At 32.2% G+C, this 24088-nt stretch overlaps 3 protein-coding genes and 1 non-coding gene across 7 annotated transcripts; 2 read left to right on the plus strand and 2 right to left on the minus strand.

Annotated features, from left to right (window-relative positions):
- Positions 1-551: 551 nt before the first annotated feature.
- Positions 552-7303, minus strand: LOC107026108. 2 transcript variants are annotated; one of them, XM_015226964.2, is made up of 9 exons: positions 6770-7303; positions 6130-6175; positions 5967-6045; positions 5829-5874; positions 5628-5726; positions 3535-3603; positions 3125-3458; positions 2747-2892; positions 552-2670 (listed from the first exon to the last, which is right to left on the minus strand). In XM_015226964.2, the coding sequence occupies exons 1-9, from the start codon at positions 7217-7219 to the stop codon at positions 1186-1188; spliced, it is 2754 nt and encodes a 917-aa protein (XP_015082450.1). In that variant the 5' UTR covers positions 7220-7303; the 3' UTR covers positions 552-1185. The 2 variants fall into 2 exon arrangements, with proteins under 2 accessions (XP_015082450.1, XP_015082451.1); XM_015226965.2 differs by lacking the exon at positions 6770-7303 and adding an exon at positions 6641-6763.
- A 4374-nt stretch (positions 7304-11677) lies between these two features.
- LOC107024238 (probable tetraacyldisaccharide 4'-kinase, mitochondrial) lies at positions 11678-15901 on the plus strand. 2 transcript variants are annotated; one of them, XM_015225178.2, is made up of 8 exons: positions 11678-11971; positions 12151-12274; positions 12856-13095; positions 13497-13646; positions 13782-13991; positions 14154-14213; positions 14413-14493; positions 14768-15901. In XM_015225178.2, the coding sequence occupies exons 1-8, from the start codon at positions 11790-11792 to the stop codon at positions 14939-14941; spliced, it is 1221 nt and encodes a 406-aa protein (XP_015080664.1). In that variant the 5' UTR covers positions 11678-11789; the 3' UTR covers positions 14942-15901. The 2 variants fall into 2 exon arrangements, with proteins under 2 accessions (XP_015080664.1, XP_015080665.1); XM_015225179.2 differs by having other exon boundaries at positions 11682-11971; positions 15351-15901.
- Positions 15902-17685: 1784 nt separating this feature from the next.
- Positions 17686-23369, plus strand: LOC107024239 (GDSL esterase/lipase At5g55050-like). Of its 2 annotated transcripts, none has more exons than XM_015225181.2 (5): positions 17686-18002; positions 19346-19470; positions 20602-20838; positions 21527-21782; positions 22513-22755. In XM_015225181.2, the coding sequence occupies exons 1-5, from the start codon at positions 17768-17770 to the stop codon at positions 22590-22592; spliced, it is 933 nt and encodes a 310-aa protein (XP_015080667.1). In that variant the 5' UTR covers positions 17686-17767; the 3' UTR covers positions 22593-22755. The 2 variants fall into 2 exon arrangements, with proteins under 2 accessions (XP_015080667.1, XP_015080666.1); XM_015225180.2 differs by lacking the exon at positions 22513-22755 and adding an exon at positions 22991-23369 and having other exon boundaries at positions 17692-18002.
- TRNAF-GAA lies at positions 20220-20292 on the minus strand. Its single transcript has one exon. It is a non-coding gene; the product is annotated as a tRNA-Phe (tRNA).
- Positions 23370-24088: the final 719 nt, after the last annotated feature.

Raw genomic sequence — 24088 nt, forward strand, 5'->3', positions numbered from 1 at the left:
CATAATAATTTCACAAAAACATTTCTAGATTCAAAATCTATTTATTCCAATGAATTTTTTAAGACATATACAAGGTCTGAACAAACGTATTGGGCTAGATGAACTCGTAGCTCCTTCATTAAAGTTATTGGGTTCGGATGACTCCTTAGCTCGTTGAGTAGATTCGTCCATGTTGGTATGGTGAATGGGCTTACCAAATCATAATATACATGGAGAAATAAGTAAATTTCAATCTTAAAAAGAAGTTAGTATTCGAAATCATTGCGCGAATATAATAATTTTTGCAATTTAAATTATTTCACCTATATTCAGTATCGAAAATACTGAGTTCACTTGAACCATAAGCACATAAAAGCTCCATCTGCCTCTGCATGATAGAATGACTGGTTGCCATCAACTCTGTACAAATGGGAGCAGGTTGCACTCACAAATATAACAAAATGGAGATCCTAAACTTCATTGATACAACTCCATGAAGTTAACCCAGTATTTTCGACGTTGATTATAGGTGAAAATAACTAATTGATAGAACTAACCATAAATAGACATGGTACAAACAAAGAATACCAATTCTTTTGCATTTCTCTGAAATTTACGCCATTACATGTAGACGAGAACCCGCTGGTGTAAGGAGGAAACTGAGATAGAACTACAATGATTGAAGTAAAAATGACAAAAACTCCAAAGACCAGTCCCACCTTACTCCAATGTACAATGAATTAAAGCATTCCTATCAGTAAATGACCATATAGCAAACACTGGAACAAACGAACGAACTAGTAATAATGTAATATGCTTACTTCTTCAGCTATCTAAATCGCAATTCCAAGTCAGTGATTAACATGAAACGATCCACGATTCGTGACCTGGACAGTGATCCTCCAGTTGTGCCTGCTGCCTATACTAAACCTGAACTACATATATTGCCTTCTCCACCACTACAACATAGCAAGTAAAGAAATAATACCTCGGAACATCCCAAAAAAATAAATGAAGCAGTTGACTCCAATTGTTGAGTTGCCAACTTAAAGTTCAACGAAATGAGATCCGATATCAAAGCCTTCAGCAATTACAGGTAGATGCTAGTAGTATGCTGAAGCAGTGATGCCCAAAAAGAAGATTTAGACATGCCAGCCAAAAGATCCAAAGTACCTGTTCAAATATTTTATCAGAAATTGCTTGGTTTCATAATTGCAAGGCCAGGTCTGGCTGCTGAGAATCAACCAAAACGGTTGAAGATGGACGACCAGGAGACCCAGATGACTGGAAACTAATGTTTAAGTCAGGGGGGAGGGAATCCTGCTTCTGCCTTGGCTGTGCTGATTGATTAAACCCCTGCCAAGCAGATTGTACCTGGAACCTAGACAAGTCCGCAGGTATTGATTGGCGGAAAATCATTTGAGGATTCTGAAATTGAGCCTCACTGCCCACTCTCGCAGGATGAGGCACAAAAGCATGAAGTGGACTACTGTTCTCAGCCTGAAAGTGCATTGCTGATGCAGGATGTTCACCCCGAACTCGTGAAGTTTGTTGCTGGACATTGCGAGAAGGGTTATACAATGAATCAGCAGAAATATGACTATTCTGCATGCTTGATGTTTCCATGCCTTGTCTGAAACCTCCTGCCCCAACTGACATCCATGCTCGGGCAGCAGCGGCGGCGGCATTTCCTGAATCATCCTTCCTCACAGATGGAGTCACAGGAGAAATTGGAGAAGCATCAGTTAGGGACTGACTCAAAGAGTTCTGTTGATTTTGAGCCTTTTCAGACAACATTCTCATCAACTGAACAGGGTCACTAAGGCCCTGCTCCTGTTCTTGGTGAAAGAAACCTGCAACTTTTCTCACGGTTGGAACGCTATCAGCAGTTAAATGCGCTGCTGGAGTAGTGTCTAGGTTGTTATTCAGTGCTCTCCCATTGGCCATTCCTCCAACAGCAGTTCCATTCTTGGCTGATTGCGTAAAAGACCCAGATGAGAATGGGTTCCTCGGACTTACCCCAGTAGACCTCGATCCAGGTGTATCAGAAGTAACAGTAACATTAATCTTTCTGGTAATTTCAGAATTCCTAGGACTGTCTGACGGTGGGCAATTTAACTCAACCTGCTTCTGCAGTTTTTTATCAGGTTCAGATTTGAAATGGACCTTTTTAGCAGGTTCGTTGAAATTTCTGGATTGCAAATCAGGATGCTGGTATCTGGAGCTAGCACAAACAGCAGGTTTCTTTCCAGAAGAAAGAAACGATGACCTTCCTTCTAGATTGACCTCCCTAGGAGATTGCTCCTTCGTGGGAATCAAGACATTCAAACCACTCTCCATAGGCTTACCCTTAGTTGAACCAAGATATGATGATTTTGCTCCTAACATAGGCCTAGAAAGAGGTTTATCTTTTGGAGCAATTGCGTCCTCGGATGTTTTCTCATTCTTTTGAGCTCCAAACTTATGTACGGACTTGGAGAAGAATGGAGGTTCCTTCAAGGTATAGTTCTCAAGCACCAAAACTGGGGTTGGAAGTGGCTCATATTCCCCAACCCACCCACGGCCAAACTTGAATCCAGGAGGTAATGCCTGTTCAATTTTCTGGGATGCAACTCGCCATGCTACAGGACCGAGAGTTGCAGCAAACCGGGCAAGGCTCCTAGCATATGCATGATCAGAATAAAGCCCAACCTAAATACACAGAGGAAAATTACAAAAGAGGAAAACAATAACCAAATGGAAATAAAACTAGTTATGTGGTACACACAGTGACCAGGTGCTTGCTTTCATCTTCAAACGTTGAAAATATGGAGTCCGTGTTGCCAACTGGTTGTGTGGATATGTTGTAACTTCCACGACGATTCTCATCAGGCACAGTTAATTTCCTTCCAAATCTGGATAGAGGACCCTTCCCTGCAATAAGTTAAGCAGAGAAACTTAAAAAGCAAGAAACACATGCAAAAAAGAACAAGGAAGAAAAAGATGAAAGAGGAATATCAGCTAGTAAGTAGTAATACTTAATTAATTCAAGCTCAAAATGTCAAAAGCCAAAATAGAAATGCAATACATAGAACGGAAGTGACCCTGTTACTACGCAAATATAGCATCTTGGTTATTGCTGAAGACCCATAATAATTTATGGTACCTGATAGTGATTCTTCTGCCTTGTCTACATTTTGATCTATCAGTGAAGAATTTCCTTCAGCAAGCCCATCAACACCATAAGGTTTCACTGACACTCCAGCAAGAGGAGTGTTGTTAAGATAGTGGCTATCTCCAGCTGCAGCAAGAGTGGCACCTGACGAGAAATCAGAGCCAACATTTTCCTGGAACATCGAGACCATCGGCTTCTTTATTTGCTTCCTGACAACAGAACCATATTTTGTCTTCTGTTCTAACTTGACGTCCTTTTCAGATCGGTCATACTTGATTCTTAGCTTCTCAAATTTCTTTGTAGCCAACTCTTGGATGGTACGTGCCTTGTCAAAATCGTTGCAAGATAAGTTTTATAGGTTCAAAAAGAAAGGGCGACTAAGATGAGATTGCAAGAAATACCTGTTTATGGTAGACAGTATCTGATGAATTGTACTGCATTGCGTTTGAACAAATGAGGAAGATATCGCTCTGAAATGGAAATAATTAAAGTGTGATTATTCAGGGACATCAAGCTAAGATCAGTACATACTGGATATTTTGTGCTAGTACAGTGTTATCAAAGATGAAAAGCGCAAAGAAGTTCTAACGTCCGTGGGGGCTTTAAGCGCAAATAAAGCCTATGCTTTAATGAAAAAAGGCATAAAGGCAAAAGGCGTAAAATAGTTCTAACGTCCGTGGGGGGCTTTGAGCAAAGCGCAAATAAAGCGTAGGCTTTAATGAAAAAAGGCGCAATACAAATATATATATTTAGTACAAGACTAGTAAGAAAATTATGATAACGTGAAATATCAATTGTTCAGTGTCACTTCTTCGTAAGTGGCTCATTGGCAAGGAAAAGTTTCCCTTCGAACCTTGATAACGACACTAAAGCGCACATAAAGCGAGGTGGAGCGCTCAACACGTTTTGAGCCTCACTTCAAAGCTTAACGCTTAAAGCGTGCCTTTGATAACACTGGCTAGTAATATAGCTTAAAACACATCTTTTTAAAAATGGTGATGATTGCACTTGTAAAAAAATGGCAGTTGGACTTCAACAGCCTCATGAGTACATATAACACACAGATGACTAGTTTTATGACTTCTCATTTGATCAAAAAGAAGAGCGGACACCAATTGAAGTCCCATGAACCCATGTCTCTTAAAGAGACACAGCATTTCTCTAATGAGTTTTTATACTAGAAAGAGACATTCTAAATTCATCGTAAGAAATCAATAAGGTTTCTGTGTTACCTATAAAACCAAACACCTTAAGATGGGCTAGTTACTACACCGTCAAAATACTGCTTTAAGCATCCGAAACGATCAATAAACAGAATGACCAAGTCTTAGCACGCCCATGAAATAAAAAAAAGAAAAAGGCTTCAGATTACATAGAGGACACTTTGATGATGTCAGCAATTCTTGATAACCTACCACTTGGTTTACAAAAGAATGATATTATTTATCAGGTCACAGAGTTGAAGTAATGAAATATTAGAAATTTTCCTCAACTTGCTGAGAATATCAACTGTTTCTTAAATTTCATCTTTTATGGAAATAGAAAAAAGAGATATAACTGAATTAGGCATCAGATAACTCAAAAGAGGCACACTAGTTATATTTCCTGATTTTCTCCACCACGAAAATCAGAAAACCAGAGACCTCCATAACGCAAAAACCTTAAGAGAATTAGATGTTATATATCAGTAAACTCCAATATGCCTCCTCGATTTGTAGAATAGAAGCCTAGAAGCTGTAGCTAAAACGAATTCTCAGTATGCAAGTTATGCAACAATTGCAAGATAGACAGTCTAATTTAGCTTGTCATTAATATTCTTCAATGTTGCTTGGTTTTCCTCTCCAGTTCTATTTTCCCAAATGAATAGTTTTGACAGTAGAGGTTCAAGGATGGACTTCTCCCACCACAGTTTCAGATCCATCTTAAGTAAAGCAACTGCACTCCTCTTTCATTTCCTTGCATTCAGTAAATCACCAGCACCAAAAAGTATGTGCTTTGTGATTAAACAAGGAGACACAGAAATGTCGTCACCAAGCTAAAAACAGTTCAAATTTCAATTAATCGATGGCATCAGAAAAGAACCAGATGAAGTGTGTGAGGAGTCGTGATTTCTTAAAACAGAAGGAAACTTATTTTTGTGATTTAGATGCAAAGACCCAAGCATAACAATATATCCGAAAGACTAACTTACAATGTCCAGGACAGAGCCAGGCTGTAGAAGAAAACAATTGTGAGAAAGAGGGACTACTGGGAAAATGTGATTCTACTAATCATGGCTGGTCAAGAGGCCAAAAACATATTAAGATAAGAAAAGAAGAAAGTAAAGCTTCAAAACTGGAATGGAAGCTAAGTCAGCTACTTTGGAGTGCCAATGTCTTTGTTCGCTGCTGCTGGGATTCCAAAACACACAACCTAATACAGAAAACTGATGCCTTTTCCCCTGCTCCACGCACAAAAACAAGCAGAATGAAGAGGATAAGTTGAAGAGATTCACCTCTAATTGCTCCAAAGTGGCATATGATCCAGTTCGCAATTTGTTTCTGACGGTGGTAAAGTCCATGGGATTATCAATCACCTCATGGTAATCAGGAAGCTGCCGAGAAATCAAGAAACAAATAAGCAGCTTCCTTTATTTATACTGTCATTCTCCCCAAATAAGACTTCTGAAACTAAAACCACCTCTCCAAAAACATACCTCTTCAGGATCAACAGGTTCCGCGTAAACACCATAGATGTCTTTCCTGTCATCAGGAATTAAAGAAACTAAACATTACAAGGGCCTTCAGCTGAACAACCCAAGAAAATCCATTTTTCTCTAACAATACACACTTACTTCTGTAACTTGTCGAGAATCAATTCCATTGTCTTCTTATCTGGCAACGGCATTCCAGAATGTGGTTCCGATGGTGTCCCTGCTCAACCACATCGTACCATCAATAATGTGGACAAGGAACAAACATGAAATGTCTCCATTTCTGAAAAATCAGAAACTATACCTGGAGCAGAGTCCACATCTTTTGCTTCTTCATTCCTTCCTCTAGCCTGCCAAAATCCAAAAGTACGCTTAACCCTCCATAAACAACAGAATTAAGCAAGAAGCAACATGAATCATCTATATTTTTTCTGTTCAATAAGTGTCCATATTTCATAAAAAAAATCTTGATAAATTATTTTGTTCTGAAAACTAAACAACCCCTCAACATATCAGACTGCAAAAACCTTGAAGCAAAGTAAAAACACACAAAGGAATAAAAATGGCGTCTGCTGGACAGAGACAGAAACAAGGTAGACAATGAGAGAGAGACTGGCTGTTTATTGTGTGTAGTAGAGAGAGAAAAAGAGGAGAGAGAAAGGTGGGAGCGTGAGCAGATTCTGTGGGGGTTAGTTTGTGACAGTTGACCCGACAGTTATATATATATATATATATACACATCAATTCCCGACAGAGATTTATACATATTGAGTGCCTATATGGAAAGAGAGAGAAAGAAGTAGTGAGTGATTTACAAGTCTCTGGTCCAATTAGAAAAATCTCAGTGAACTCAGCTTAGCTGGACTTTCTTCCCCGTTTGCCTCTCAATTTCCAATTTCGCACACATCCAGTAGTACATTTTTTAACTGAGATTTCACACATACCTCATCATCATTATCATTTTCAATTTCATCGTCATTATCTTCTTCGTCTTCATCTCTATCATCGTCGCCGTTAATTTTTCTCTTTTTAGAGGGCTTTCTCCCATCGCCGTCGTCGGAAGACGAAGCCGACGTGGCAGGCCCTACTGACACTCGTCGAGTCCGACTCGGAGTTGACTCAGCACCGATTTCATCGCTCTGCAGCTTAAGCAAGTGTTTTAGCTTCTTCTCTCTGCCTCTCTCATCCTCATCGTCTTCGACAAAGTACTCATCGTCGTCCAGGTAATCATCGATATCGAAAGCGTACCTAACATTCCGACGCCGTCCACTCCGACGAAGCTCCCTCTCCTGCTTCGCCGAAGCCGATTCCGACTGCTCAGCGGCAGCGTTCCGGCGAGCTAGATCTGCCTTAGATGGACGTCCTTTCTTCTTCGTCTTCACGATCTGCCCCATCTCCTTTCTCTTTCTCTCTCTACAATTTCCTCTCTCTCACTCACTTTCTCTCTCTTCTTTTACTCCATTACATTATTTTTCTCTGAGGCAGTGCTTTGGCTTTTTTTGAGTCAATTCTGTGGTCCGAACCTTAGCCCAAACCTGAGGTTTGGTGGGGTCACTTTACAGAGGCTTTTTAAAACTTTTAAAATTAACGTTGAAATGTCCTTTTTTGCCGTCTGTGTATGAAACACCGTTAGTGGCTGGGAATAACGGCGTTAGGTACTGCCCAATGCGTCCAAATGTGTTGCCCGTAGTAGTTACGTCAAACCATGCACATTTTCTATGTAAGAGCGTGACTTCACCTTCCGCCGCCACCGTAAGCTAGCGTTTTGTTGTAGATTTTGAAATGTGCAATTCATCAATATGTTGTTTAATTTAATTTCAACTCATGTTTACGTTTGTTAACTTTTGAGTATGCACAAATATTTATTTAAATTTATATAAAATTGAATAAATAGATACACACTTTTTAAATGACATCCTAACATGATAATTTAAATCCTTCGTGACACCCTCAAATTATATACTATTAACGTCAAATTAAAGAGCACATTTATTATTATGTTATTTTAAAAGTTTATCATTTAATATATGTTTGATCATATATAAATTGAATTAAATACTAAAAATTTAAAATTGCTCATATATATTATCGATTATATTATAAATCTTTTTTAACTATAAATATCACTCGATCAAGTATAGTAATTTCTTAGCATTATCCTTCTGAATGAACCGTAGTTAAATGATTCATTTATTCACTTAGATTGCATCAGAGATTATCTCTAACCTTTACTTTTAAGTCTCATTCATTGATTTCTAGTTCTTTGGAATGAGATTGTTCAATTAATACCTAATCTAATAATCTCTCGAAGAAAATTACATATATAACAGCATCATCGACTAGTTAATTAGTGTAATCATTGTATAATTAAACAAATAGAGATAAACACAAGACTAAATCATATTAAAAATGTAACAATAATTCATAAATACAATAATAAAATTCATTATCAATAATAGAAAAATACCACGAAGAAAGGAATTAAGGAAACATATATTGACTATATCAAGCAGTAAATGTAAGTTAGTAATTATATTTAAAGTTTTATAACACAAGATAAAAGAATAGTAAAATATATTATTTAGTAATTATATTTAAAGTTTTATAACACAAGATAAAAGAATAGTAAAATATATTATCTTTTGACCAAACATTAATCATGTTGATAATGTAATTGAAAATATTATGTTGATATAGTTTAATTTGCCTTTAATTTAGCTTATAGGATTGTTAAGTTAATTACGCCGAGCGAAAAATGCTATACAAAGATAAACAAAATATATTACTTTTTTCACCTAAATATTTGATATTATTTGATATGTATTTAAGTTTTAGCTAAATTTAAATTAATATGTAAAAATTTTAGAGAAGTGTTTTCTATTAAAAAAAAAAAAAGTTTTTAATATTGAAACAATGTTTACTAATTTCTACAATTTTTATTAGTATTATTTATCGTTTGGTACGATTCTTAATAATTTCAAAATAAAATGTATAATTATTTTACTCGTATGCCAATAGTGTCGTTTTGTTTAATTTGAGCGATTCTATTTAAAATGAACATATGTTTTTTTATATTTAATTTTTTTTTCAGCGTCCATTGTTATTTCTATGTTTTTTTTATATTTAATTTTATCTTTTTGTGCGTGTGTGTTCAATGCACTTCGTTAATGTCGTTTATTAGGAATTAAATTTATCTTGTTTACACCAAGGATTAATTAATAGTAAGAGATTAGAATTAAATTTGTATGATTATTTTGTGAATAAGGAAAAGTTGTGATTATACCTAAAAGACACAATAATAATAACATATTCAATATAATTTTATAAATAACTTATAATATAAAAAAGAAATTTGTGTATATCTTTCTTTGCTTAAGAGACATGAAAATATTGCACACTTTAAAATACTATAAGAAACACTAAGTTGGCGTTTGGCGTTTTGTCATAAATTTTCAAATATTTTGACAAATATTATTTGGGCTAAAATTTGGATATTTGGGAAACAAATTTCACTTTTTAGGAAATATGATTTATATCCATAAGTTTTGAAAACTATCATTTAACCATAAAGTTGTGTTACAAGTCAATTGGATCTTACTTGCAACAAAAAAAAGTAGTGTCCATGACCCTAGAGCAATATGGTAGTTCGTAGCGAGTGCAACAAACATCATTTTACATGTCGTAGAAAAAACACATAACTTTATTACCCTGAGTCGATTGTTCATCAATAACCATATCATCACTATTTTAGTGTTTACGTAAAAAAATTATGTAATACAACTATTACAGGAGATATTTTTATAAAAGATAAAAGTTGGGTGTAGATTTAAATTTTAAAAAAAAATAAAATAATGAGATTTGATTCAAATACTAAATTTTTCTAGTATTTAAAAATTTAAATTATTTGTCATTATATATCAAATAATAACAAATTGTATGAACAAATCAATTTTTCCTCCGAGCCATCATAAGTACATGATAAAGTGTCTTAATTAATAAGTATTACATTAAATTGGTCCATTTTATGTCACGTGACACTAGTAGAGTAGTTATGTTTGAAGTTAATTAGTGATAAGTCAAAGTTAATTAGTGATAGGTCAGTGTTGAATCACATTAATTATTCTATTCGTCTATTTTTATTGGTTATGTTGCGATATTCTAAAGTTAATTTGACTAATTTGATTTTTTTTAAAAAATTAGATATTTAAAAGTTATATGAAAAATACTATAAATTACAATTTCTTACATATTAAACATTAATATGATAAAAATATACATCATATATTAGTCAAAATTCTTATAATTTGATTCTAAAAGGGAATACCATAATAATTAATTGTGGACAGATGAAGTAGATATAAGTTCTATAATTAGTTGTAGTTTTGAGCTTAGTAGACTCATTCTTCGTGGATGTGTTTTATTTTATTTTTAAATATAATTTTTATAAAAAAAATCAACTAGAAACTCGAATTATAATCAAGTTTAATTTTCTAAACTCTCAGATTTTTAATATATAGACAAGTTATATATTTTCAGTTGTTTTATTTTAAACCTTATTAGTTAGAACATCACCAATTTTTTTGAGTTAAAGTAAATTCCATCATTATTATTAAATGTAAGTGATCTCTAATTATTTTAGATTAACTTTAATAAATTAGGTGGGGATCACATGAATCAATAAATTAGTATATTTATTTAATTAAAAAAATATTTTTTTATATACCATTTTGTAATTTTACAAGAACATCTTATACTCTAAAAAATACAATTGATTTGTAGGTAGCATTGCATATGTGTGTTGATGTTTCGTTAATTTTGGCTCATTTTTATTGGTGAGATTGAGCTAAAAAAAAGAATTTTAGTATACGTATATTAATGCAAATTAATTAATGTAACGTACACAAAATATGGTGCTTTTTCGAACCCCACTATATAATAGAAATTAATGCATTAAATTATATATTATTATTTCTTTCCTATTAAAAAATATGTTGTTTTTTTTTAACTCCACCTATAACTGAAGTTAGTGCATTAAGCTATTTTTTGGTTTTGTTTTTTACACAAAATACGTATATGACAAGCGCAATTCAAATTTAATCGGAGCTCCAACATGAGCTTCGAATACGAGTGAGAAATTAAAAAAATAAAAAAAATAAAAAAAATTTAAAATTTTTTTATACAACTTTCGATAAATAAGTTACACAAATTAGGACAAAATGATTATATATATTTTTTTGGTGATATTATTTATACTCATATAAGGATCCAGCTGTATTAGTACTGTTTCCATTTTATTTTTATATTGTATGACATGTTTTGACTTGTGAAATTTAAAAATTTAAGTTTAACTTGACGTACATGTCTATATTTTTTTTATATGTATCATAGTGCGAAAAGAATATTATATAGAGAATATAACCACGTCAAAGTTAAATTTTTGAACGACATTCACGCATTTGAATTCTTAGAAGTTGTATAGAATAATCTTTTAAATATCCCATTTTAAAAATAATAATATAATTAACATAATTAAAATGAATTAACTAACTTACCACAGTAATAATATACTACAACTTTCCTTGTTTCGTCATTTACTCTATCCATCGACTATTAATTTTTATACTTTCTAATTTTAGAGTTAAATTTTTTGACAAACTTTTTACGATATCTTTTTTTATCATGATATACAAAAAGGTAAAATATATAGTGCTTTGCGTATAATTTTTAAATATTTATATTTTTTATTTAAAATATCAAATTTAATTTAATTTTAAAAATTATTCAAATTTACTTTCGAAAAATACAATATAACATTTTGATGGGCCGATAAATGGGTTGGGCTTCATGAACACATAGCTATGTTGGCCCAAATTGCGATCTTCTCCTTCTCTTTTTTTCTTCTTCTTCGTATTATCAAATTGATTACGACAGTCTACAGTGTTTAGCTCTCTACTGTGTGTATCAATGGAGAAATTGAGGAAAATGGTGAACCAAATAGCGTATACTCCACCGGAAGATAGGCTCCGTACACTTTCCACACTGCAATTCTCTCTCATCCCTCTTCTTTCACTAGCTTCCACTCTTTATGGCTTTGTTCTTCCTCTCCGCCATCGCCTTTACTGTCTTGGTCTGCTTCACAAAGACAGGTAAACAATATCTCTAATTTTAAGCTGTATTTGGGTTTATTATGATTTTTTTATAAGTGGGTATTTGTTTTTAGTTTCTTTGATAGCTGTATTTGGGGGTTTTATTATGATTTTGTTGATTTGTTCTATGTGGGATTTTGTTTGCTTACCATAACTATGTAATCTATTTGAACTGTAAGGTTGCCGGTGCCAGTGATTAGCGTTGGGAATTTAACTTGGGGAGGTAATGGGAAGACACCAATGGTTGAGTTTCTTGCAGTTTGGTTGGCTGCTGCTGGAATTTCACCTCTTATACTAACAAGGGTACTCTGCTTTTTGTCCCATTCGTCCGTTTGATTATGTTTGATGGTGCTTGATTGAATATGGAATTTGAGATGTTAAGCACCCGAGGGTATGATCTAGTAGTTAATTAAGTGTGGGATGAGAACCCCGAGGTTTCGGGTTGTAAAAATAGTAGGTGATTTCTTCTCATCCGTCTAAGCCTTAGGGACAAAGTTAACCTGTAGATATGCTGATGGGAGGTAGAAGTTAGGCAAGGTCCAGACACCATAGTTATAAAAGAAATGTTAACTTGACTTGTATTATATTAGTGGTAGTAGAAGAAATATCTAAGTGATAGTGAAATAGTTAAGAAGTTATTATCTCTTTGTATTAGTCTCGTATATGACCTTGTGATGATGTATTGTGGTACAACATTTGTTGCATAAATCTTCCAAGATTGGAAGTAATATTTTGAGCCTCTTACTTGGTTTGTTTTGGTGTTTGTTTGTGATATTCAGTTGTTGCTTTTTTCTCATTTCTGATGTACTTTGGACCATTTTCGATTCCAATTCAACTGTTTATGAACACAAGGCTAGTGTTACGGAAAATGTTTTCTTCTGTAGGGTTATGGTGGTGCAGATGAAGCAAAAATGCTCCAAAGGCATCTGTCTAGAACACCTGTGAAGATAGGCATAGGTGCAAACAGGGCCAATACAGCTGCCTCTTTTCTGAAAAGATATGGCCACGTCAGCCCTTGTAAGCACGGTGACAATAATTTGGAGAAACGTATCTCTGATAACAAACATGGAAATTGTTCTTATTCTGACCAAATCGGGATAGCAATCCTAGATGATGGAATGCAGGTCTGCCCCCAAAACTGCACGTTAACTGTTAATCACCTACTGATTGAACTGGAATTTTGTTGTTTATATTCAGTAAAACTAATTCATACTTCTTAGGTAAAAATTGTGTCCCATCTTTTGGTGGAATAAGAGTATGTAATACCTTCCCAATTCCTGTTCCTGTGCTTAATCACAATACTCCTTTTCTTTTCCTTTTGGATTATAATTATTTGAACTTCCAAGCAATTCAAAATTGGATATTCTTCTTATTTCAATCCTCAGACTTTATATCCTGACCTAAAAGTGGTCTAGCTTCTGTTTAGGATTTCACGTTAGAAGTATGATTGTCGGCTCCTTTAAAATACTTGTTACCTAGAACTTTTGCTCACATTTTGACTTTTGTCAACTATGGATGAAAACAGCATATCAGTTTGTGGCGTGACATCGAGATTGTGATGGTGAATGCAATGAATCCATGGGGGAACCATCAGTTAATTCCCCTTGGACCGTTAAGGGAACCTTTGACCGCACTCACACGTGCAGATATAGTTGTAATCCATCATGCAGACATGGTATTAACTCCATCTTTCTCCTGAATATCTGAGACAACTTCTTGATACTTGTGAAGCATAAAACATTTGATTAGTCAAAATTAGAAAATCAAACAGGACCTCTAACATCCAGTTTAATTTGTTTGAGTCACGCAGGTCTCAGTAAAGGATGTTGAGGCCATAGCATCAGAAATTCGGAAAGTAAAAAATTCTCTTTCTATATTCATAAGCAGATTGACGCCTTTGTACTTTCTTAAAGCTGGTAACATGTCTTGTAAATTGGCTTTGACGGATATCCGCAATACACTTGTCTTATGTATCTCAGCTATTGGATCTGCTGATTCTTTTGTTGAGAGGACAAAGAAGGTACAGTGTTGAGTTTTCTTGTTAGATACTCATACAACCTTCTATTTTCTACCTTCGCATTGAAGTGTGGAGGTGGTTGAATTTTTATTCAACTTCTTTGGTTGGTTTTACTACCACAAGTTATTCTCCTCTTTTATTTAGTAAGTTGTTAACGCTCTGCAGCTGGGACCTGCGTATGTTGATCGCCTAGACTTCAGTGACCATCATTTATTTCAAGCTAAGGTAGATGGCATCATCTATTCTTGTTTGTCTTATCTTTTACTCGCCTGTTTGATCATATGACACCCATAGATCTGTCAACCTTGCTCCCTGCTCCACCTGGATTCTTTGAATTGATGTTGGTGTTGGACATTTTCGTTCTCTTTATGTTTTTCTTTTTTAAGAACTTGAGTTTTCACTTTGGTCCATAAATTATTTTTAGGATATTGACATGATCAGAATGAGACTACGGAGTCTTCAATCAGAGTTTGCTATGAAGCCTGTCGTTGTTGTAACAGAAAAGGTGAGTAGCTCTTGCAAAGAAGTATCATTTTTTTCTGTTTATTTGTTTCTTAGAAGGAGATTAATAAATGATCAAAACTCAGAGTAAGGGATTCTTTTTTCGTTTTTGTCTGTAAAGAGATAACACATGTTGAGTTAATACACGCTGACATAAACGAGGTGGAAGATTTAATATAGCCAACATATTCTACTTAAACTTTTACAGAATAAGAACATTATAATTCTGATGCTAAGACAACTACATTTACCTCACTCTCTGTTACTTACATCTACAGCTTTTAGCAATCTGTGCAAAGAAATGGCCCAATCCTTCTGAGAATTGCTCATGTGGTAGATGTCACCGTTGTTTATTAATAGGCTCATCTGGCCGAGGTAGCCCTAAAATGCAAGGCACGAAAACTCCTCACTCCTCCCTGTCCTTCAATAACCATTCATCGTCTTCTTTCTAGGTTTTGCTAACCTTATTTGATGCTTTGTCGTCCTGCAATTTATCTTTATCTTGGTGTAAAGATGCTATTGACTATCTCTCAACTTGATGGCTTCTTAATTTATGTCCTCCAAAAAGAATATCGACCATTAAATTTGTCCTTCGTTACCTTCCTCTTCCTATTGAGAAACAATTGTTGGTAGTCAATTTTAGTTCTAAGACTTGAGCTGAAGGTCTATTAGAAACAAAACTCTCTATCTGTACGAGGTAGAGGTAAGCTTTGCGTACATTCTACCTTCCCACCACTTGTGGGATTCCATTAGTTATATATTGTTATTGTCGCTGTGAATTAAACTCTCATATATGTATACGTACTAAGTAACTAACAAATTATTACAAATTTCTCATAATCAATATTCTTTATTTGCTAGGACTATGATAGAGCGCCTGAGGCTCTTATGCATTTGTATCCATATGAAGTGTTGGTTCTTTGCTCCAGCTTGCAAATTCTACCTCATAATGGAAACAGAGAAGATAGCTTTAAGAAGTGTCTGTGGCAGCATTTGGAAGTTAGCAACTAGGTGTAAAATATGGTATAAGACTTCTTTTGAAGATCATTGAGGTGACACGATTGTACGAGGTCACAATTCACCCAACACGATCATCTTGGATGAGCTAGAAACGAGGGATCTGATGCAGGTAAAGTTCCTCCTAATCGTTGAGATGTACAGTTGACTCCCTTCCCTTTGTGGGGGGTGGGGTCTTGATTCTTACAAGTGAGCAGAATTTAGGGGTAAACATATCACATCAACGCGTCGATGGCTCGATGCGATGGTGCAATAGTAGTAGGGGTCTCAACTAACTGATTGTCTGAGTTGAAAAACCCATCTAGAAATAGCATGAATTTCAACAAATTGATCTGGGAATTGATTGATTTTTTGGATTACTTATAAAAAAGTTAGAAGACTCCAAATTCCTCAAATAGTAGATATTCTATTTTCCCATCATATACAGTGGGAATATAATAGCCCATTTTGATGAAACTGAAATATGAAATAGTAACAAATATTAAAAAAAAAAAAAAGTGGGGCACCATCATATCTACAGATACTACAGTTTCATTGACCTGACGAGAATGATAATATATTCGGTATAATTTTATAAAGCGGGTTGATTTAGGGAGACAAGAGAACTGTATACAATCTTACTATTACCTCAAGAACAAGATAGATATATTATTTCCGATAGCATTTCAACTTGAGTAGATAATAATTTTTTTAATTAAAATAAAAAATATAAATAAATATAGTAACGAAGAAGTCATACCGAAAACGCTTCCGACATAGAGTAGAAAATAAGATATTATTTTCAAACTTCAACTATTGAATACAGCTATATGATGGACCACAACTTACATTCCATTGTTCCAATTTTTTTTTCTTCCTGTGTTTAAAAAGAATATATTTTGACATTCTTTTATTATGTGGCGGAGCTAGCATGTTAAGTACGAGTTCTAACAACGAAAAAATCTAGTAATTTTGATTTTATTTTTAAAAAAAATAAAAAAAAATAAAGTCCTTTATATCCATCCATTAATCAGAAATCTAAATATTATATTTTTATAAAAAAAAATAATGCCACATGATGGTGGGATACGTGTGGGGCGGTGCCTTTGATTTCTTAACTTCTTATAATTAATTTAATAAAATAATAATTAAAGGTTGGTAAAATGTTATAGATCCACAAAAAGGGCAAAGTATTATTCTACTTTGATCTTTGAAGAACATGTCGGTGTATTTATTTTTTATTTTTTGATACAAAAAGTATTTCGCGTTTAAAATTTATTATATAATTAATCTAAATTCACGTGACATATTTTTCTTTATTACTATCCACTAAATTAAAGGAGCTTTTGATTTGGATACAAATACATGTGAATCTGATTCACGAATCATCAACTTTACAAAATGTTTGATATGTTGAATGAGATAAATAAGAATATGTTATGAAATTATTTTGTTTCATTTTATATATTTGAAATAAATATAATATAGAATATTATTGTAAATTATTCACTTCAAGTTTCATCCGATAATCACCCTTATGGTGTTTTTTTTTCCATAGTATTATTTTCTTTTACTCAAATCGTAAACAAATTATTTACTTGTTTTTTTATTGCTTTTTCTAAATTTTAAAATATTTTCCAAAACAATAGTCTTAACTTGCTTTCAAATTGACTAGAAGTTATAATGGATCTTCCCTACACTTGAATTGACACCACTATCAAACCAATAATATAATATTAACACATATTCTCATTTAATACAAAATTTAAGAAAATAAAAATAATTATCTTAACTTTATAAAATTAAATAAAAAATACATAGAAATTAGAATATATAAAAATATTTTTCAATCTTCTGATCATTTACCTGTCATATGACCTCTCGCACATAAAATAAGACATCAGTTACAATTTATTAGTTCTCTATCATAATCATTTACTGCTTAATTATAGTAAAATATATTGATTTAATATAAATACGAATCTCATATAAAGCGGCTCCATTTTAGAAGGACAATATATTACATATCAAAAATATGTGGCCATGAAAAAAAGCATATAATTTCTAATCACTCAATTGAAATAAAATAATTCAACTCGTTCACACAATAACGTGTAAATTGGTTTTGCGTCTTCTTTATCCTAGCTATTATATATACCACTTACACCAACACTAAAATTCATCTTTATAAATAGTGCCCATTTTTATCATAAAAAAAATAAATTCAGTATAGTGGAAGAAATAGCCATTTTTAATTATTTTTAGAAAAAAAATAATTATCAATGGCTATTTATTCTTTTTTTAGTTTCTTTTTTTTGATCATATGTTATTTTAGAATATGTGAAGCACAATTAGTACCAGCAGCTTATATGTTTGGTGATTCTTTAATTGATGTTGGTAATAATAATCATATAGCTACTATTATTAAAGCTAATTTTCCTTATAATGGTCGTGATTTTCCTGGTGGAAAACCTACTGGAAGATTTTCTAATGGCAAAAATACTGCTGATTTTATAGGTAAGTGTTTATTCGATCGTCTAATTTTCACGTATGTTCACTGAATTTTATCTGACTAAATGACTATATTAAGTAACAAATTTAATTTTGTCGTTATTTAAACTATTTCCATCTATTGTTCAAAATGTTCATAAAATATTTTTTTCTATTTAAAAAAAAATTAAAAAAAAATATTTGTTTTCGATAAAAATAGAAAAAATAAATTTCAAAAATAACATTCTAATTAGTGCCGTAATGTCGAAATCATCTTAGTTGTAAAATGGCACTATGTATCACTAGCTGCAAGTGGGGGTACGTATTGTATAAATTGTGCATTGAAAACTCTTAGATGCATGGATTCTTTCCTTTGTGAAACGGCGGAGTCAGGTAGTGTCGAGGTGTATTTAACGAAAAATTATATTTTATATATAAAGTGGTGGAGCCGTATGTAGTTGAGGATTTCGATATCGCTATGCAATTTTACTTTTTTATATTTTGACAACGCTTAATCGAAGTTTTGACTCCGCAACTGTATATATCGTTTCACTATGAAACAACGGAGTCAGTTAAGGTCGATTGTTCGAATATAATATATTTTATGGTATAAATGTTTGTCCAAATATAATATATTTTTATATTTAAAAGTTCTTTAATTTTGAATTTACATTTTAACACCATGTTTTTATAATCATACTTAGTAATAGCATAACATGATTAAGATCAAATAAGTTATATATTTTAAGGATAGTTATAGTAATTATTTCATTAAATAATACTTATATAGTATCATTAATACTATAAAACATGACACATGGATTATTCCTTTCTTTTTTTTTTAGTTTAGTTGTATACAAACACAACTTAGGCAATTATTAATTTGTTGGTGGAGGATTGTTTCTATTTTGAGTGATGGAACAAACTTTTTACTTTTTCTCTCTCTTTATTTGTTATAATAATATCTCTTCATTATTTTATGATCTATAATTATCTGTTGCTTCTTTTGTTTCGCTTATGTTTTATTTATCGTTTTGTTACGATTAAAAAATCCTATTTTATATGTGGGGTTTATTGTATTTTTTTTAAAAAAAGAATTTGAGCTTAAAATATATTTTACTTGAGTCAAGAGTTTATCAGAAATAATATCTTTATTCTCACAAAGTTGAAATATAAGACTACATACACACCTTTTTCCGTAAACTCTGCATATGAGATTATACTAAGTTTTTTATTATCGCTGCTACATCCACTATTTTGTTGTTACAGCATGTGGAATTATGGATGCAAACTTTATTATGTATTTATTTAATTTTCTGTAAAGTAACTCATTAATGATTATTATTTTTTGCATTTTAATTGTTTGGCAGCTGAGAAATTAGGAATACCAACACCTCCCCCATACTTGTCTGACAAGAACAATCAGTTTCCAAAAGGTGTAAGCTTTGCTTCTGGTGGAGCTGGAATATTTAGGACCACCAATGGTGAATTAATTGTAAGACATATATATCCATCTTAGTTTTTGTATTTGTTTGGGGGCTTTTATCTAGTCACTATTCAAGATACGGGTTTTCGAGCTTAAATCGAAATGGAATCTCTGAGAATTAGGGTTGGAGTATCAGAGAGTCCACCACCGAAACTTGCTTTGTTCTCGCTCGTCTTGTTTTCACTCGTCTTTTTTTTCACTGTAGTGAAAGATCTTTCACTTCGCCATAGCAGGAAATTCACTAGCCTTCTCGACCAATTAGTCTAACCACAAGATCCATTCCGGCTTATTCACTCACCGTAAATGATTACTAACTCTCTTGGAATACGGATGAGATCAGAAAAGTTATTATTGGGACAAATGATGCAATAACTTCGGTTAGAGCAAAGCCCAAAATGACATAACCTCTATCGCGTGAGGCTCGTTAATGGAGAATATATTCTTTATCATGATCTTATTGGACTCGAGCTTGTGATTTCAAATTAAAAATTTAAGAAATTTTATTTATCTCACCACAACCTTTACTGATTCCTTAATGTCTCTCGCCTTTATTTTACATTTTAGATAAAATACATGAAACAAAACAATAATTTTCAGAGACATTTTGAATCGAAAAACTAGCTTAAATTAAAAATAGAAATATAAAAAAAATCTTTTTGTATGTAGAAAGTAAGACGTTGAATGGAAAACTTAGCTTAAATTAGAAATAGCAAATATATATATTTTTTTTTCATGAAGAAAATGAAACAAAAAATTTATGCGGTGAACGTGGATCGAACACGTGACCTTCAGATCTTCAGTCTGACGCTCTCCCAACTGAGCTATCCCCGCTGTATTTTCTGTTATGTAATTTATTCATATTCTAACGTATTGTGATTCAAAACACTTATTAGTGTAATTGGAATACATGGATTTTTTTTATAGGAGGTAACAAATCACTAGAAAATCTTCAAACTCGAATTCAAAATTTACATTTAATTGAATTTAGATTAGAAGTTTATAATAATGAGTTCAGAACGTTATTAATTCAATGAGCTTATCAATACAATATATAAAATTGAATTAAAATTATTGAATTTTACTGAACTGATAATACCATTTATGTACTAATTAACAACATTTTATTTTGTTTATTTGCAGAGTTTTGCACTTGATGTGTCTCAACAAGTGCAGTTATTCTCAGTGGTGCAACAAAGATTAGTGAAGCAATTAGGAGGTGATGCTGGAATGAAGAAATTATCAAAATCTATATTTGTTGTTGTCATTGGAAGTAATGATATAATTAATTATTTTAAATCTGATTCAAAAATCTCAAAGACAAAAGCACCCCAACAATATGTTGATGAAATGATCTCTACTTTACAAGGACAACTAAAGGTACATTTTCTATTTGCTACGTTATAGCTTACGAATTCGATCGACTTTAGTAACTTAAAAAAGAAGAAGTTCGTTTAATAGCTATATATTTGTTTAATTTAAAATTTAGTAGCTTAAAAAGACTAAAATCTCCAATTTATAAGCTTTAAATTTTGACTTTACCTCGATCTGCTTATCATATATAAACAGAATTAATTGTTTTGAGGAACTGAAATTCTTGCTATTTGGTGTTGAAAATTAAAAAAAAAAAAACAAGTTTTATAAACAATTTTTAAGTTTATTATCTCTGCCCAACCCATCCAATATCGTCTCGAACCCCATCTCTATGACCATTCCACCACCCTCCACCCTATGTAATTGTTTTTGAGATAATAATTCTTTTATTTTTGAGATAAAAAAATCACTTATTTTTTCCCAAGATTATTTAGAGAAAAAAAAACATTTTTCTTCGTAATAAACACACCTATTAGATACCTAACTCCTTTTTAATAAAAAAAACCGACTCAACCAGCTGACTGATTAATCTAAAAGATATCTTTATCGACCGTTTTAAAAATATAGAAAAATCTCATAAAATATTCCTAATAGTCCTCCTTCTTTTATTTGTTTTTCTATTTAATTTTAAATTGTATTGTTCTCATTTTATCCACTAACTAATTGTTTTTTTTGTTTTTTTTTTTGATTTCAGCAATTACATGGTCTAGGTGCAAGAAAATTTGTGATAACATCAATAGGATCAGTTGGATGCATGCCATTACTAAGATTTCAAAGTGCAAATAATTCAAATGAATGCTTCCAACAAGCTAATTTTTGGGCAGATAAATATAACCAACAACTTCAAACTATGCTAAAAGGATTGAAGGATGAGCTCAAAGATATCAATTACTCATTTATCGACACATACGCTTTGTTGCTCGATATCGTTCAGAATCCAACTATTCACGGTAAATTTTAAATTTCAATAACTCATTTTTCTTGTCTCATAGAAATAAATTCAAAATTTTAAATTTAACGCATCATGAAATACTAATATATAAACTTACCAAAGAAGCGGATTTTAAAAATTATGTTAGTGAACATAAAATAATGTCACATGGAATGATTCTAGTATACGAGATATTTGTACATTTCATCTCTCAAATTTCGATAAATTCTTATTTTTTTTGTCCTTGTGGTATTTCACCTTATTTTTGACACCTTTACATAGAAAATATACTATATTCAGATTCTATATACAACTATATTATCATCAAAATATAAAATGATTACATTAATTAATTAGAGATAATACATAAAAAGTCACAAGCAGAATGATAAAAAGAATACATTTCAAATTCAATAAAAATTAAATGTACATGTTGCTTTTAATCAAATGTTAAGGGAAAAAGGTCTGAAGTTTTTTTTTAACTTTGGCAGAAATTGCTTTTACGGTATTAAATTTTATGGAGGATCTTTTACTCTAGTTATTTAATATTTTTACCCTTAAACTATTTACTAGTGTATTTTAAAGATATGTATGTTCCCACGTGGACACATTACTATTTATAATTATGAAATATTTTTTATGTCCACATGGATACATATATACCTTTAAAATACACTATTAAATAGTGTAAGGGGTAAAAGATCTTTTTAAAATTTGGTTACATAATAACAATTTCGGTCAAAGTTCAGATATATTTCACACCCTTTTTTCCAAAGCGGACAGATGCCATCGAATCGGATGTGAACAAATTCCAGAAATCCGCTCTTAGAGTTCGAGAATCCAAGCGCTGGCAAGTCAGCTAGCGAAGTTACAAGGACAAAAATTCATAATTTATCGATATTTCATGGACTAAAATCACAAACTTCCTTACTTTAGAAATATATACACTTGTGAAATTATCATATAGGCGATTTCAAATGCTCTTTTAGTTATATCACTTATTTTACAACTGTCGTTAATTATATTTAAATATTACGAAAAGACATAAGGTTACTATTGAAGTTGTCTTGAATTTTCAAAAAGACATCTTAACTTTGCAACCGTCCTATTACCCAACTAAACAATTATGAACTGATATTATTATATTATTATTTCGATCAGTCCCAGATTTTAAGAAGCAAACGTGTTCATACACTTATAGTTATTCTTTTATCATTTTTTTTCCAGGTTTTACTGAAGTGAAATCTGCTTGTTGTGGACTTGGAAGACTAAAAGCTACAGTCCCTTGCACCCCAGTTGCTCTTGTTTGTCCCAATAGAAATAAGTATGTTTTTTGGGACAGATATCATCCAACTGAAGCTACTGATAGTTTAATTATCAACACAACTTTTGATGGAAACAACAAATATATTTTCCCACTAAATGTAAAACAACTTATTGCCTTGTAATTTTGCATATTTTGAGCATAGAAACACACACACACACAAAAAAAAAAAAATACACCAAGGTAACTTTGTAGACAGGTTTTTTGTCTATATAATGTTAAATTATACTTTTTGTTGTAATCAATTTCTTGCAAATATCTAAAGGGAAAGTTTTTGTATTATTCTGTATCTCAAATTATTTGTCGTTTTAGCTGTTCAAGCTGATTTTTAGTACTATAGTAATTGTTCTTGAAGAGTACAAACATCTCAATAAAGTAAATATTTTACGAATAAATTATACTGTAAGTCTAAAATGACGATAAAATAGTCAAAAATGACTCATAAGCAATGTTTTCTCGAAGAGTGTATAAAAAAGAGACACAACGAATGATTAAAGACCGATGGGAGTGTACTTTTGAGGTATGATTTTGTTGTTCTATTTCTTGCTAATTCTATCAAACTCGAAATTTGATTATGGAGTTTGATTAATTTTAACAAGAGCATCGAAAAATATAATGGGATAGATGAATGTTCATGTTCATAAACAAAATTGAATATCGAATTCAAATACTAAAAATAGAGAAATTCTTGATGTGAAACGCTTCCTTTATTAGGCATGAGCCCTAAGCGATGAGCATGGATTGAACACATCATGTAAGAGCTGAGATCGTATTAAGTGATTTAAAAAAAATATTTAAATTACGATAGATGATCTTGAACTTTTGACCTTACTTGTTTCTTTAGGAAACTTCAAATTAACATATTTGCTCTTTGATCTTAGCTTGAATGCTTGACAAATGGTTTTGAACTTTTGATCTAGCTTGCCTATAGAAAAAAAAATCAAGTTTAACAAATTTTAACATTCGACTACATAATGAATTAACATGTAAATGTGATCTAA

The sequence above is a fragment of the Solanum pennellii genome, chromosome 7 (assembly GCF_001406875.1).
Source record: "Solanum pennellii chromosome 7, SPENNV200".
Classification (NCBI taxonomy): domain Eukaryota; kingdom Viridiplantae; phylum Streptophyta; class Magnoliopsida; order Solanales; family Solanaceae; genus Solanum; species Solanum pennellii.